The 15,921-nt window shown below is 38.8% G+C and overlaps 1 protein-coding gene across 1 annotated transcript in view; it reads right to left on the bottom strand.

The window, feature by feature from the left end:
* Window positions 1–15,187, bottom strand: part of LOC146467561 (E3 ubiquitin-protein ligase UBR4-like) — a 57,425-nt gene extending 42,238 nt beyond the window's left edge. The window contains exons 1-18 of the mRNA XM_085125727.1: window positions 14,994–15,187; window positions 14,341–14,523; window positions 13,624–13,935; window positions 12,365–12,674; window positions 10,447–10,661; window positions 9,804–9,994; window positions 8,820–9,030; window positions 8,055–8,271; window positions 7,353–7,548; window positions 6,164–6,359; window positions 5,246–5,504; window positions 4,914–5,018; window positions 4,708–4,829; window positions 4,051–4,293; window positions 3,304–3,598; window positions 2,035–2,235; window positions 741–931; window positions 203–307 (exon numbers count right to left, since the gene is read on the bottom strand). Coding sequence (XP_084981853.1) covers window positions 203–307; window positions 741–931; window positions 2,035–2,235; window positions 3,304–3,598; window positions 4,051–4,293; window positions 4,708–4,829; window positions 4,914–5,018; window positions 5,246–5,504; window positions 6,164–6,359; window positions 7,353–7,548; window positions 8,055–8,271; window positions 8,820–9,030; window positions 9,804–9,994; window positions 10,447–10,661; window positions 12,365–12,674; window positions 13,624–13,935; window positions 14,341–14,523; window positions 14,994–15,077 — 3,636 coding nt within the window. The 5' untranslated portion in view covers window positions 15,078–15,187. The remainder of the gene's footprint in view (window positions 1–202; window positions 308–740; window positions 932–2,034; window positions 2,236–3,303; window positions 3,599–4,050; window positions 4,294–4,707; window positions 4,830–4,913; window positions 5,019–5,245; window positions 5,505–6,163; window positions 6,360–7,352; window positions 7,549–8,054; window positions 8,272–8,819; window positions 9,031–9,803; window positions 9,995–10,446; window positions 10,662–12,364; window positions 12,675–13,623; window positions 13,936–14,340; window positions 14,524–14,993) is intronic.
* Window positions 15,188–15,921: the final 734 nt, after the last annotated feature.

The following is a 15,921-nucleotide window of genomic DNA, read 5'->3' on the forward strand; positions in this document are numbered from 1 at the left end:
AAAACGTAAATTAAAATATAAAATATATTTAAGGTGCCATATTGTTGCATTCATTAAGCCACAATTACTGAGAAGTCAGAAATGTCTCTAGCACGGACTTTTTCAATTCCTTCTGAAAAATTGCTGAGATGTCATTTGCTCTAGGCTGTTGCCTATATCATTAAGTAGTTTCATGTCTTGTACCACTGTGCTAAGCATTTACCATTTGATCTAGCTTCAGTTCCTCCAAGCATGTAGACAACACTTTACTTAATGCCGCCTTGTCTTGGTCATTATCTTCCAGATCAGAACTTAACATCAGCAATACCTGAAATGAAACCGAGGTATGTAACTTAAATCTTTTAAAAGTTTACCAAAAAATATACCGTAATTTAAAATTAATCACACCTTTACTTACCTTTACTATCAGCTGCGACTAATAAAACATTTTTAAAATCTCATAAACACAATATTTAGAAAACAGTTTGAACCCAGGAGACATATCACAAGTTAGTAAACAATGATTGCCAAGGTAGCTGTGAAGTCCTGAAAACTATTCAACATGACATGGACCAACGTTTTGGAGAACCCGCATGGAAGTCATAATTGGAGTCAAGTGGATTTTCTATCATCAGTTGAGGGTTTTTAGTCTCTGGTTATTAACATCATTGGTCATTAAAGTCACGGTACAATCATCTTTCTGTAAGTAAGGTTGTGATGCGATTGGTGCATGTCAACTGTTTATTACAATCTTATCAGACCTGCATGAATGGTATGGCCTGTACTCCACCAACGTCTTTCAGCTGAGGCAGGTGAAGCAGCAATTCATCCAGAAGCAGTAATTTTAATGAGTGCAACTTTTCCTGATCCACTAAAGATTCCTTGTCCACCTGAGCTCCTCCCTGCTCTTCTTCTCTGTTACCTCTGTAGCCAGGTTGGCTCTCTGTAGTACCTAACATTAGAAACACAGATTAGTGACTTCCAGACCCACTGTGGTCTTCTGAGTCATAATCTACAGTAGAACCCTGCTAACTCCAACTTGGTTAACTCAAAACTCCCCGCTAACTTGAACTAATTTTACTTTCCCTTGGTTCAAACGTCGGTTGGTAAACCTCAAAATGTCAGAATGTAGCTGACTGACGTGTCAAAATCATTTTGTTAAAGTGCTTTCAGTGTGTTGAAACATCTTAACTAGATCTTAGCCTTTGTTTTCTCCTTTATGTGTTTATGTGGCCTACATTCCCAAACTAATTGTTGACTAACATTTCTCATCTAAAGACTGTTATCAAACAGACTTACTGCACTCAAGTGACTGGTGATTGTGAAAGAATGATAAAAACAAGATATTTTATTAATTTTTAACAGGTTGTTTGAGTTAAACACCAGCCCCACTAACTCGATCCCTCATTAAGTCAAAATATTTTTGGTTTCCCTTGGGAGTTCAAGTTACTCAAACTATTAATTTTGGTTTCCCTTGAACATTCAAGTTACTCGAACTATTTTTGGTTTCCCTTGGGAGTTCAAGTTAGCTGGGTTCTCGTCTATAATCTCACTGACGTTTAAAAGGATGAGATTGGATACTATGTCATCTCACTTCCAGATGTACTGTGTTCCTCACAAAAGGCATCTGAGTAACAAGGGAATGGTGCAGGTGCATGCATATCATGCACATGTATATATCACATTACAAAGACAACAAATGTATATAACGATGAGATAAGATGTCAGCTGAACAAATGCTTCGGGCAGCCACTATCCATCCATACTATATGTCAATTCAGCAACCCACAACCAATGTGATGGTCACAGCCATGTCCATGACATCCTTAAGGGTTGCTTGTCCTCAAACTGGGAGATGGGAGTACTTTTTCTAGGTTGCCATCGAATACAAATGAAGGTGTCACAATTTGCAGATGAGGTAGCAAAGTCTATATCAGACTCTGGTGTTGGTTGAGCCAGAAAGTTAATTCGTGACTATCTGTTGCACCATGCAATTATGGGTTAACAAGTCTGTGTGATAGCACATTGATGAATTTGATATATCCTACATCTTACCTGCTTGGTCACTTTCCAAAACAACAGTCTCCATGCTGGCCCCAGGGTCTGCAGCAACAGAGTCCACGCTACTTCCACTCTCAAACTCAGCTGACGCTTGCCCAGTATCAGGTGGCAAAGGTGACCTGGGAGCACTGTGGCCTGCTGAGGATCCCTGTGCACTACAAGGTGGAACTTCATACTCATCCTCACTGCCTTGGCCTACAGTAAGCAAAAGATTGCACCAAAAGCAGACTAATGAATTTGGATGGAGCAGGGATGGTACAGTGGTGAGGAGCACTTGCCTCCCACCAGTGTGGCCCAGGTTAGATTCGTGGACTTTGCACCATATGTGGGTTGAGTTTGTTGTTGGTTCCGAGACGTTTTTCTCAGGGTACTCCGGTTTTCCCCTCTCCTCAAAAACGAACATTTCTAAATTCCAATTCAATCTTGATAGTGTCCCCAATTAGTGCTCTGCACCAAATACATTGAGACTTAAATAAATTAAACAATGACTTGATATCTCAAGTCTCCCATATTTAAATCTGTTTGTCAACGAGTCACCAAGTAATGTGGTCAGAGCTAATGTCAGTCAGCTAGCACCACTCAAGCTATGAAGCTTGAAGGACATTTCTTTCAAAAGTAAGCAGTAAAGAAAAACTTTGATGTAAATGATGTTTTATAGAAGCTGGATAAATTTGAATTAAACAATCTTACTGGTTTTCCACCTATTTAACTTATGTTGATAAAGACGATGTGTCATATATTTAGCATAACATTTCAGTATTTTTAGGTGATGTGTATCACTTGTGATAAAAATAATTTGAGACTAATTTGTGCATGCTAGTTTCAGGCACATTAAAAGTTAGCAGGACCGCCATGGCAAGATACAACAGCCACTTTTTCAACCTAAAATCAGTTAATGGCTTTGATTTCCATTTACATGAATAAGCATGAAGTAACAAGTGTGTAACTCATGCACTATTTAGACCTGATGATTGTCTAATTATCGCAATCCATGATACAGAAAATAAAGGCATTCTAACAAAGAAATCTATATTCCATTTCCATACTTCAGAACAATGCATGGATTTTTTCTACTTATAATTTAAGTGTACACAGGTCATAAGTTAACATGAAGTCCTAGTTTGCCTCCTCAAGCGCAAGGTTTAGATACAATACTTATGGTCATTTATCCACTGTTTAAAAGACACAAGAGATTATATATTTGTACAGGAAAAGACATCCGTTTACTATTACCAAGGTGACTATAGCTGCTTCTTATCATACCTGATGCATTGTCTGATGACACACCCGCTTCAACAGGTAGTGACTGTGCCTGCACACCAGGCAGTGGTAAACCCTGGAGACTAAGCCCCTGGGCACCAGCTTGTTCCTGAAGACTTAGAGCTATGGCAAGCTCCATCATGGCCTCATCATCTGCATCAGCTGGGAGATCCAACATACCTGGCAAACCACCAGCACCAAGGAGTAATGCCTCCAGATGACTGGCAGCACTTGCTATTGATGGCACTCCCCCTGATGGCTGGCTGGGTTGGGCTTCAACAGGATCTTGTGAAGCAGCCTAATGTAGTGATGTGAAAATAAGAGGTTTTCTTTTGTAAATTAGAAGTTCTATGTCTGAAGGCAGGGTTGTCACATAGTTTTGAAGTAGGTGACTTAATTGCTGGGGTAGGTGGGTGATTTTGGCATCTTTTCTAAAGAATCAAAGATTTACCCCACAAGAGTAGCCAGCCTGGATCATGTACCAGACGGTGATTTTCGCCACCTGCTGGCTACTTTTAACAACCCTGGAAGGGCTCATTGGCACTACGGATGTGCTCAGAACAGTTGGTACATAAGTGTTATTTTTCAATTTGATGGTAATGTCATACTTACAAAAAATCAAGTATCCAATCTCAAGCGACCAAAAAGGCAATTAATTCTACACGTATTTACAATTGGTTTCACAAAAATTTTGGCTGAGAAGCTCAAAGCAGCAAAGCAAAATCACGTTTACTCTTTCTAAACAATTACCTCAGGGGCTTCTACATCTGGCTGTTCTCCTGCTTGTGGTACTTCAGCATCAGTTCCACTCGCCTCTTCAGGAGTGGTTCTTTCAGCTCTATCTGCCTCATCGTCTTCACCATCAAAATCATCTCCTCCAACTACTTCTCCTGTAGGTGTGTTACATTGTGGAGACGAGTTGCCCATGCCATGCCAGTGTTTGTGAATAAGACGCATTAGGGCTTGCTTGCACGCAAAACTCACTGACTGGTCCTAAAGGAACAAAGCAGGAATGTGATTGAACAAATGAAGTCGACTGCCTGTTAACTATAAACTCTTCATGAGAACAAATCAGTACAGCTGAAAATCCTCCTTTGTACACTGATATTTCCATAATGCACATTGCCATGTCTCTTTGGAGTCTGTTGTACAGAGGTGCAACTGTCTAATCCTAAAGGAACAAAGCAGGAATGTGATTGAACAAATGAAGTCGACTGCCTGTTAACTATAAACTCTTCATGAGAACAAATCAGTACAGCTGAAAATCCTCCTTTGTACACTGATATTTCCATAATGCACATTGCCATGTCTCTTTGGAGTCTGTTGTACAGAGGTGCAACTGTCTAATCCTAAATGACAACCCCTATTAAAGATTGTTTACATTTAACAGCACACAAATACATGTACCTCACAGAGCAGCATTTTCACATACTGCTTGACAGCAAGTCCAACCCTGGAGGGATCCGCAATTGCAAAGGCATGAATGATATCCACCAGTGCTGTTACAGTTGACTCCACGTGATGCAGCCCTGAAATAAAATTGATTGTACGATCAGTACCTCTCTTGTTTAGCCACACATAAATGTACTGTAATAGGTGTAATAAATTCTTACCAATAGAAGACAAAGGAGACAAAACTGGGTTGATAGGCTGGCAACTGTGAAGCTTCCAGAAGGCATTCATTAGACACACAGCAAAATGGTGACTGTCATCACCCTCTGCCAAAACAAAATAGACAAGGATGAGTACACAAACAATTGTGATGTTTATAAGGGTTTTGTTAGCACGAATGCAGTCGACATAAAGCAAATATACCATCATGTAAATAGCCAGGAACATTTGCACGCAGATAAAGTGCAAAACTACCTGAATGTACATGTCAAAACAGTGAAAGAGAAATGGCACAACAATTTCCAGCTGTAAAGCAGTGCAATGCTTAATGTACCTTCTGCTGTTGTTTGACCTGGAAGGATGGTATACTTTGCCAGATTACTGGGCCTTGTACTTGCCACAGACCTTGCACTGACCACAAGTCGCTGGAAACTTTCAACATCAAGTTCACTTAGATTTGCTGGTGTTTCCTCTGCCTCAGATTTCTCTTGTTTTCCCTCTTCATCTGTTTTTTCTTTTGTGCCTTCCCTCTCTTGGCAGGGTGTTGAAAGCTTACAGAGAAAGTTCACTACTTGTGAAAGCTGAGCTTGATCCTAAAAAAAAAAAAATAACAATAACCAGCAATTCTCTTTTGCACGATTTTACAGTAACAGAAGAAGAAACCCCTACAAAGATCACTGTAGGTTCAACTGAAGTTTGTATACAAAATAGTCCAGTTTCAAATTCACCAAGACAGCTGTATAAAAAGACAAAAGGCACATTTATACAGGGTTAGCCTCAACTTGAAGCAAAATATTCACAAATGTTACCTGGAAATGACGAATCCTAAAATAAAACAATACTCAGAGTTGTAAAAAGTTTTAATTTTCTCACTGGTATTTGTGAATATTTTACTTCAGATTAAGGCTAACCCTGTATAAATGCGTTTTTTGCTTTTTTTATCTTTTTGTCTTTTTTGTACTAGTATGGCTGAATACTATGCCACTGTATTTTGCTGTCTATATATTCTACATTCCAGTCATGTTGAACTAGCACTACTGTTTCCTGCTGTAATTGATACAGTGAACTTAGGCTGGATAATTTGGGGGGGGGGGGGGGGGGGTTCATGCACCTTATCATGACTGGTGTTATTGTCTGGGTAGTTTCACTCCTGACACACAAGCCCTACAAATCACATTGTAGTAATAATAATTTCACATTCTCTTTGGCATAAATAAATAAGCTACATATTAGAGACCGTGGCAGGAAGTACCTTATGACTATGGTAAGATGCTTTTGAGGGGTGTAAAGTAGCCAGCAGTGCCTGGGCTTGGTGCTGAACACTGGATGGCATAGCACTGGTCATAAGGGAGATAGCAGCATCAAGTGCCGACTGTCTCGGCATCTCCTCCTGTGTCACAAAAGTGGAAAAACAGCCATCCACTACCTCCAGCAGGTGGACTACCAATCTAAGACAGAAATTCCAAATGTTTATGGTGAAAAGTGGGAAAAAGGAAAAAAAGATTGCTACTTCTTACTTGACTGCTGTGCGAAGCAAGGAAACTCTGGTGCACAACTACAAGGTGAAGTAGTCCGTTTGACTTCAAGGCACCGAATCCTATTAGGAACCCTTACCATTACATGCTGAGATTACAAAGACGGCATTATAATGGTTTCCAATTAAAGTTCTTAAAAATCAATGTAAGGTACTTATTAGTTTAAGAACCACAGTACAGCGCCTCACAGAAGACAAACTAACCAAAGCCTATTCTTCCAAAGATTTCTGAAGAAAATCTTTTATTTTTACTGACTGTGATCAATCCAAATTTCATTTAACACTTCAGCAGTTGTATTCCCTTTAACATAACAAACAACAGTCTGTTGCATTTACATGTACAGTAATTAATGCCTTACAAACTTAAAATAACCAACACAGTTAGCCAGTTATTCATAACAGAATACCTTCCTCTCAACCCTAACCTACCACAGTAAAACCTTAAGCTTCAATGTACATTAAATCTTTGGTCCATACCAGTCTGACTGTCGGATTTCACCAGGTAAGTAAGCATTTACTATATTAAGTAAGTAAGAACTTCATTTCAGTATCAAAAGAAACAGTGCTGTCAGGTCTGGATAGCAGCAGGCAAAACTGTTGTCATTTTCTTAAACTTATAGATAGTGCTGTATTATTATTCACTAATTAAAAATTAAAATGTTTTAGCAGTACTTCCCTGTGTCATTCTACATGATGGGAAAGCTGCTACTAAAGTAAGCCTGTGCATGCAATCCTAAGGTGTGGAAATTCAAATGAAAGTGACTGAGCAGTAGTAAGCATATGTTCGTCTCTGTAATGAAAGGTGAACATCGCATGAAAAAGCACTTTAATTTGCATTTTTTAGGAGGTAAAAGTAAAAGGTTTTGTTGCAATTGCATGCCAAAAAGAAAAGGACAGAGTGTCTTACTTGTCAACAGCTGTCATTGGTGGAACAGAGTTGATAATTTCTGTCTCTGTGTCTACAGGAGCTGCAGTCCCCAGACCCGGTGTAGAAGGAATCTCTTCCTGAGGGTCATCAGGCCAACCAAATGCCTCTTTTGTTTTGGTATAAACCTTCACTGAATCCAGCATAGTCACTCCTGACGGATCTAAAGACTGACCAACTAACAAAACAGACAGAAACAAATCAAAAGTGAAACAAACTATACATTCAATTATCAACAGAGTGAATACATTATGACAGATCATGCTGTATAATGATTTGGAAATTTGAAATTCGGAAATGTTGGTTTTTGAGGAAAGGGGAAAACCGGACTGACTGATCTACACATTTACTAATTAACATGAAAACATGTGTGATAATTTGCAACCCTTAAGCCAAACAGAATACATAGATATAAAAAGAGAAGAAATAAACCTCTCTACAGTTGAACATCGCTAAGCCACCATGCTCATCAGTCATGAGTGACCTTCTTCCTTCTTCACACTTTCACCAAAATAATTTTTAAAACTTAGAATCTCTTAAGCGCAAACATCTTCCACAATTTTAAAGATCACTCTTCTTGATTCAGGAGGCAGATGCTCACTGCTTTTTCTATCCTCAAATTTTCCAATTAATAATCTTGTACCTCGAACCCCACATGACATTAAACAAAGTACAACAACATACTGAATAAGGAGAATTTCTTGTCTGCAGATAATGACTCTTCTCTTGTGAAAGGAAGGTCAAACCATCTGTTTCTTGTAAGTGACAACTGGATTACTCTGCCAAAGATCTCAACAAACGATGGCGCCTTCTCCACTGACTGACAGCCAATCAGAATTCTCACTCCAACCATGACCACGTTGGGGTTAGTGCTGGTGATCTCAATATTGAAACCATTTGGCTGCAAGTGAAACATCAAAAAATGATCTCAAATTACAAGAGCAAAGAGTGATGAGGAATGTACATCATTTGAAAAAAGGTTAAAAACTACCTCTCCTAGCACAATGTTTAGAGCACTGGGTAACCCAGCTGCCATTGTTGTACAATGATGCCCAACAGTTTCCATACATATCATTATATAGTTCAAACCGCCAATTGGACAGCGTGTCTATGTGAAGGAAGTGTCTGAATTCAGTGGTTAATGTGAATCAAAACAAACTAACTCTCCATAACCAGGAGGTGACTGTGATAGAGGTGTTGATAATTAAGAAGACATACATGTATGACAGTATTAGAAAACATATTTGAACAGTTGGAGGGCTCATCAATCACAACACAGAATATGGTTTAACTTTCTGTCTATTTAGTAAGTTGTCCCCTCAAAGACCATTTATTTTTTTAGTAGGAAAACGTCTCAGAACTTGACTAGAGGTGTTAACTGAGTTATGGCATGGCATGGTTGCATGCTACGCATGTGATATTCACAACTGGACAAGGATTGATACACACCTTTGTGCTAGCGATATACATGCCAGCTGTCATAAGTCTGTGTTTTGCTTGCTGTACATTATAAACTTGCAGGATATCTCCACCTCCAAACTCAACCTCATTTAGTGGCTGGCAGTGCTCAAAGAAATCCACAGGGAAGCTAACTGTGGTGGACTTCACTCTGGTTTTTGTGGCTTTCTTCTTGCGTGTTGGCTTAACGATACTGAGGGGTCTGTCAGAAATACAGTAATTATGTTATAATGGTAAAATTAATTGTAGATGGTACATGTACTTGATTGGCAACAAGTGTCAACATTAAGTGAATAATCTACAAAATGTTTAAGTATATGGTTTGGCTCCCCAAAAAAACCAAAACTGACCCTCGTGTCCAGTTACCGACTGTTCCTGACATTCTTTTTCAAGAATCAGTGAAATGCTAATGTATGAATGTTTGATTTATCAAGATAAACTAAAAGGTAAAATAATAGGCCACCACAAAGACATTTGGGTGCTGAAATTTCAAGCCTTAGCCCTTCGACTTCATCAGAGCAATTAAATCAACAAAGGGCTAATGCTCAAAAGGTCAGCACTTAAATCTCTCTACTGTGGCAAGAGTATTTACCTTTAACAATCAACTCTTTTGATAAACCAAACATTCGCTTCTACCTCCCACCAATACAGAACTGCAGTTTCTTTAGAAACTAACCCTCTTATCCGAATGCTAGTGTAGGCATTTAAATGAAAGCTTTTCACAGTAGCAGTTCTGTTGGATAAGGTGGTTCTAATTTCTTTAAGTCTGACTGACCAGCAAAATCAATAATTAGCAGCAAGTCACTGTGTTGCTGCTTTATTACTATGTATCTTTGGCAAAGGGCTTCCAATTTTGGATAGTGTGATGAGACACTTTTTAAATCCAATGTTCTCAAAGGACACTTTATGAAATTTGTACCTAAGAAATATGTTATCACTTCAAGCATATGTGTGAGTGAAATGTTTCTCACTAACCTTGTAGGCTGGAACTCAGGAGACATCCAGTACCCAGTATGCTCAGCACTAGCCATGTAGATACGCAGACTGCCATCTTCACAGAGAAGAATCATTGTGGTGCGCTGTTGATCTGATGTGCTCACTGAATGGCGAATGGCAACCATGTCTTGGGTTTTTGCTTTGGATGATGTTGCTTTGATCTCTTGAATCTATCAATAATAATGACGTTATATTGATCAACAGTCAAATGATGAATGCTGGGGAAATTCTTTCAAGTGACACAACATTACATGGAATGAAAACCATTAAAGGCAATGTTGAACAGATCAAAGAATGTTCATTTCAGAAAAATATTCATCATTCATTTTAGAAAAAAAAACAGAAAGTGTAAATTAACCTTTCAGGGCAGCTTCAAAGCAATGAAGCTGCATTTAAGATAGCTGAGCACTTCAATTTAAAGCTATTTCATACTAATATAGTTGAATACTCTCTAAAGTAATTACCCAAAATGTCATCAAAAGTCATCACCTTGCTGACAATGGCTGTACCATTACAAGAGGTCTTAAATTTATAATTATTTGTTTGAAATGAAGAAATGTTGGTGTATAGACAACTGGTTACAGAGTTAAGAGTTACACTATACTTAGATGCTTGTACTAACCAGTATTTGATGTGGTTTGATCATAAGCACCACAGGAACACCACCAGTGTGTGTCAGACAACAGACCAGACCAGGATGCTGTGGCACCTCACTCCACTGACACAAGGCTGCTGATTGAGAGTTCTTATTGCCACCTGTACTGCTTTTAAATGTTACTGGAAACAGCTTCTTCACTTCCTTTTGATTTTTACTCCATGGAGCTACAAATGTCTTTCCTTCGCAAACAAGAAAATGAACAAATTAGTAATCATTCCAAGGCAACACAGTGAACAGAGTGGAGGAAGACATTATGAGATTGGTTGAAAATTGTCCAACTACTTAATGATAAAAACACAATGCCTACCTTTAAGAAACTGTAGGGAGATTGGGGTCTAGTTACGAGTTCAAAAGCTGATTATTGCTTATCCACAATTAAAAGTTAACCAAGGATATTAGCTTGCTCTATAAAAATGTGTCAAAGCTTACTTCAAGCCAATGGCAAAGGAAAGTGTATGTCAAAACTGAGGGACAACAAATATTTTGGGAAAATCTTTATGATTGGAAACTGAACTTGAATCAAAGTTCCCCCGAATCCAAGATTAGCTTAATTGGACTTTAACAAACTGGGTCTCAATGATGTTCAACTCAATGTGTGGGATGTACATGCAACTTTGGAGCATCAACGGTTTTTAGAAAGGTTGAACAAAGGCCTTTCAATAACATCCTGAAATGAATTATCCCAAGAGTTTGACCGTTTCAATTCCAATAAGATTTGTTAAGTACATTGACTGTAGCTGAAGAAAATTAGCTGTAGAATGCATGAGCAGTTAATATGGGGAAACATTTGACAGTTTCAATTCCAATAGGATTTATTAAGAACCTTGACTGTAGCTGAAGATCAAGTGCAGTAAGTAAAACGTAAAGTAGAAAAAACTTCATTTGCAGATGTATGAGTAGTATCTAAGATGGCACGGGGTTAACAGATTTTTTTTTAGAAATTAGCTGGAGGATGCATGAGTAGTATAAAGGTGTATGCAGAAGGGAATTTGACAGTTCCAATTCCAATAGGATTTATTATGACAGGTACATTGACTTTAGTGAAAGAAGATTAGCTAGGGGTGCATGAGTGGTATATAAGGGGGGAGTGGTTGACAAGAGTTTGACAGATTCAATTCCAAAACGATTTATCAAGTACATTGACTGTAGCTAAAGAAGATTAGCTGGGGTGCATGAGTAGTATATAAGGGGGCACGGGGTTAACAAAAATTTGACAGGTTTAGATTCCAAGAGGATTTATCAAGTATAATGTCTGTAGCTAAAGAAGATTAGCTGGGGGTGCATGAGTAGTATAAAAGGGGGGAGTGGTTGACAAGAGTTTGACAGTTTCAATTCCAATAAGATTTATCAAGTGCATTGACTGTAGTTAAAGAAGATTAGCTGGGGTGCATGAGTAGTATATAAGGGGGAATAGGCTAACAAGCACTTGACAGTTTTAATTACAATAGGATGTATCAAGCATGTCATCTGTTGCTAAAGAAGATTAGATGGAGAATGTCTGAGTAGTATATAAGGGGGAGGGGGTTGACAAGAGTTTGACAGTTTCAATTCCAATAGGATTTATCAAGCACCCTGACTGTGGCTGAACAACATCAAAAGCAGATGTGTGAGTTGTATAAAAAAGGTGGCGGGTGGGGGACATGCAAGAGTTTGAGAGTTTCAATTCTAATAAGATTTATTTAGTACCTTTATTTTAAAGGTGAGGGGGGGATACACTGTACAAGAGTTTGAGAGTTTCAATTCCAATGAGAGTTATCTAGTACCTTGACTGTAGCTGAAGAAGATGAAGGGCAGAAGTGTGAGTTGTATATAAAAGGTGAGGGGGGGGCATACACTGTACAAGACTTTGAGAGTTTCAATTCCAATAAGATTTATCTAATACCTTGACTGTAGCTGAAGAAGATTAGCTGAAGGATGTGCGAGTAGTAGACTGACACTCCTCCACCAGCCACCTGTCCATTGGAGTCTTGCAGATCAGCATGTTCAATGGGAACTGTGTTTGTCAAGTAAAAAGGCCCATTAATCGCACTGCTGTTTGCATCCATAGGCTGCAGATACAGCTGTCCTCCTGATGACATCAGAATCAAACTGTGATCACCATCATCAAAGATGAAACTAACATCTCTTATCTTGCCACTTGGGAGCAAGAAGTAGTAAAGCGGGCTCAGAGCATCTTGAGAGAGGTCATAAATCTGCAGTAAAGAAATCACAAAAAAATTAAACGTGACATTACATGGTACAAGTTTCGCTATGAAAGTGATGCAAAGAAATTTGTTGAAGTAACAAATTTTAAATCTTTGTTAAAAGTTGTCCTGTGCAATTTCACCATGGGTTGAAACAGTATCTCACAGTCAATCAATAGCATTCAGAACATACAGTGTATTAATGAAAATGAAAGCCTCCTAAAGGACGTCAATCCAGCTTTCATTATAGCCTGCACTATCATCCTAATAAAACTACCGACTTATGTATAAAAAATGTAACATGTTTTTGGATGTTTTTGAAATGTTTTTCAAACCCAAAATATCAACACATTGTAAAAAGAAAACCTTGTGAATGAACAACCCCTGTTGTCGGGTTAGCACCTTGAGTAGTTGCACAGTCAAGGACCTGGATTTTGCTAACTTTGCAGCAAGGGTCACTCATTCATGACAAATTCACACATGGTCATTTTGTTTCATTCATGTTCACAAAAAGTACATCTTGTATTAGTTCTTCTTACTAGAAACCCCTAACTTCTCATCACAATTAGCAATACATGTACCATAAAAAGTTGATGAAATTAGAAAATATGGACCACAAAGAAAACACATTGAATTCCAATCAAGTTTTGACAAAGGGTATGATAAAAAGAATTCTGTAGACTGTTAAAAAACAAAGGGTTTCATGCAAATATGGAAACCAGCTCTAGGACAAGCTAGCAAACAAGTATGCCCTTCTAGGTGTGGCAAACATAAAATCGATCACCCAGAGATGATCAATGTTCCCGCAATACATTGTCAGTGTGATCTGTAAGGCCTACCCTCCATTTCCAGAGGAGGTTTGTTGCATTGCACAAGGCAGGAAGCAGTGGAAAAAGCTCCTGGCCGACCACGTTGTAGTTGGATGTGTAAGCAAGTGTTTACGCAAACCCATGGTTACCTTGACAAAGTCAGCAGTAACAAGCGCCAGTTGTGTCTGTGATCCAGGAAGCCATACAGCCTTGATAATAAAATTGCCAGTCTCCAGCTGAGGATGCAGTGCGAGATGGTCCACCACAGAACCTGAACTACTGAAAGTCAGCACATGGCAGTCCTTCAATCCACACACAGCCAAGAAGTCTTCATTACAAGAGTTACCTGAGATGGACAACACTGTGAAGGGCACCTGAGCTGTTGCAAGGCGTGTCAGGGTAAGCTTCCTTTTGCTGGAGTCTGCCTGCTTCAGGAGCGCAGATAGCTGAAGAACAGTAATCTAAGAAAAGAATGATATGTTTCATTGGTAATGCTCAAATGAAATAAAATGCTTCTGTATTCTATAAATCCTCTTCATTTAGAAGTTTAAAACCTTTCTAACAGAGATCAGTATCATGCAAACTGATTGTCAGTTTGTTTATTGACACTGTAAGGGCACCGTTGGGGTGAAACCTTGTCCCAATGGGGGGAGGGGACTGAGTCCCAGCAGGGCCTTTACCTGAATAATTTGGCCAGGATTGCAACTATGTAGGTTAGGAGAACAGAGGAAACAGAATTAATGACAATGCAAAAGCAGTAAAATGCCCTAAAAAATTGTTACAATGTGGCTATGTTTAAGTAGTGGTAATTTTATTTGCCTGTTGACTCACTCTAAGATGGAGATTAAGAAACCCTAATAACATACTTTGCCCTTTTCATGGCTGACAGCGAGATGCTGTCTGCGCCCCTTTGGTGATGCTAAGCAACACATGGCAACACGACGTAAGACATGGGCACCAATCAGCTGACGGATAGTTTGTCCCTGTTCTCCACTGAAAGTCATGCGCACGTTCTCAAAAGCACCTTCCTGGGATCCTAACGTTGGAACCTGCAATCACACAAAATAAAACACATCAAATGCTAATTACATCTAAAGCACCATCAAATGGACAATTTGTTCAGCAAATGACAAGTAGCACCAGTACACTTTCCATCTTTCCTCAAGGTTCCGAACTAACAATATTGTTTCCTTAGCTCCTTGAAACAAACTATCTACAAATGTTGAAGTCCACTGCTACACATTAAAAAGTTCTTATTTGGATTGTGACAAACTGATCAGGGAGTCTTGAAAAAATGTTAAGAAACTTCCTTCCTACTGTTAATAAAGAATCAATCATAAAAGGTTTTGCTAACATTTTTCAAGGCTAGTAATTAATACATGTCAAAAGCAAAATATGAGATGCTCTTTTATTGATAGAAAGCAGAAGCACATGCATGTCCTGAAGACATCCAATGTGATGCCAACAAAATTTGTTACATTGGCCATGAAATACCTGTGAATAACAGCACAAAACTTACCATAAGCTGATCGGTATTTTCCACAGTTTTCTCTGTTGCATGGAGTTCTATCAAAGCATTTTTAATGGCTTTAGATGCACCCATCCCCACACTGCTTGGCCCACCAGCACCAGGCCCCACCAGCCACTGTAGAACGTCTAGTGCTGTGGTTACCACAGATGAATTCTCTAGTTGGCTTACTAATGACTGCTTGTGTTTCTATAAAAAAAAAATGATTGAATACAGTACTGTGAATGAACAATACCTGCCAAAACTGAAAACTTGACCCACATTAAGTAATTTCGTTAGTGCCACTTAATTTAAGGAACCTTATTACTGGAAAAGGACTCTACAAGTACACAGAATAAAGAAAGAATGTGATCATTTGCTGCAAGGGTTTTGACCATACAATGCTGAGACAACAAAGGGCAGCAGAGAACTGCATTTTCTTGCAAAAGAAACAGAAAATGTTTCAACATTTAAGTATCAAAATTTGAAGGCAACCGTACACCCTTTAGTCAACTGTGGTAACTTTGAGTTATCACTATTTATTTGCAAAACCATCATTTTCATAAATTTATACACTTCAGAGAACAGCTACAGGTACAATAGATATTTCCTCGCGAAGCGAGGGCCGAAGGCCCGAGCGTAGCGAGGTTCATAAATTTGTCGGGCCGAGCCGGCCCGAGCGGAGCTAAGCCGCGCGAATTCGAGCGAAAAATATATATATATATATATATATATATATATATATATATATATATATATATATATGTTGATATATGTTTATATCTTTGAAGGTGTCCGCACAATGACGTCAGACTGTCTGGCGTCGTCTGGAGCAAAATTTGCATACATCGAAAAAAATATGCGTGCATGATCAAATTTCAACTGCAATGTTCATCAATATTCACTGGATACAGAACTATCTCTCCAGAATCTTTTCCCT

Source organism: Pavona decussata, unplaced genomic scaffold (assembly GCF_977016875.1).
Source record: "Pavona decussata unplaced genomic scaffold, jaPavDecu1.1 SCAFFOLD_134, whole genome shotgun sequence".
NCBI lineage: Eukaryota > Metazoa > Cnidaria > Anthozoa > Scleractinia > Agariciidae > Pavona > Pavona decussata.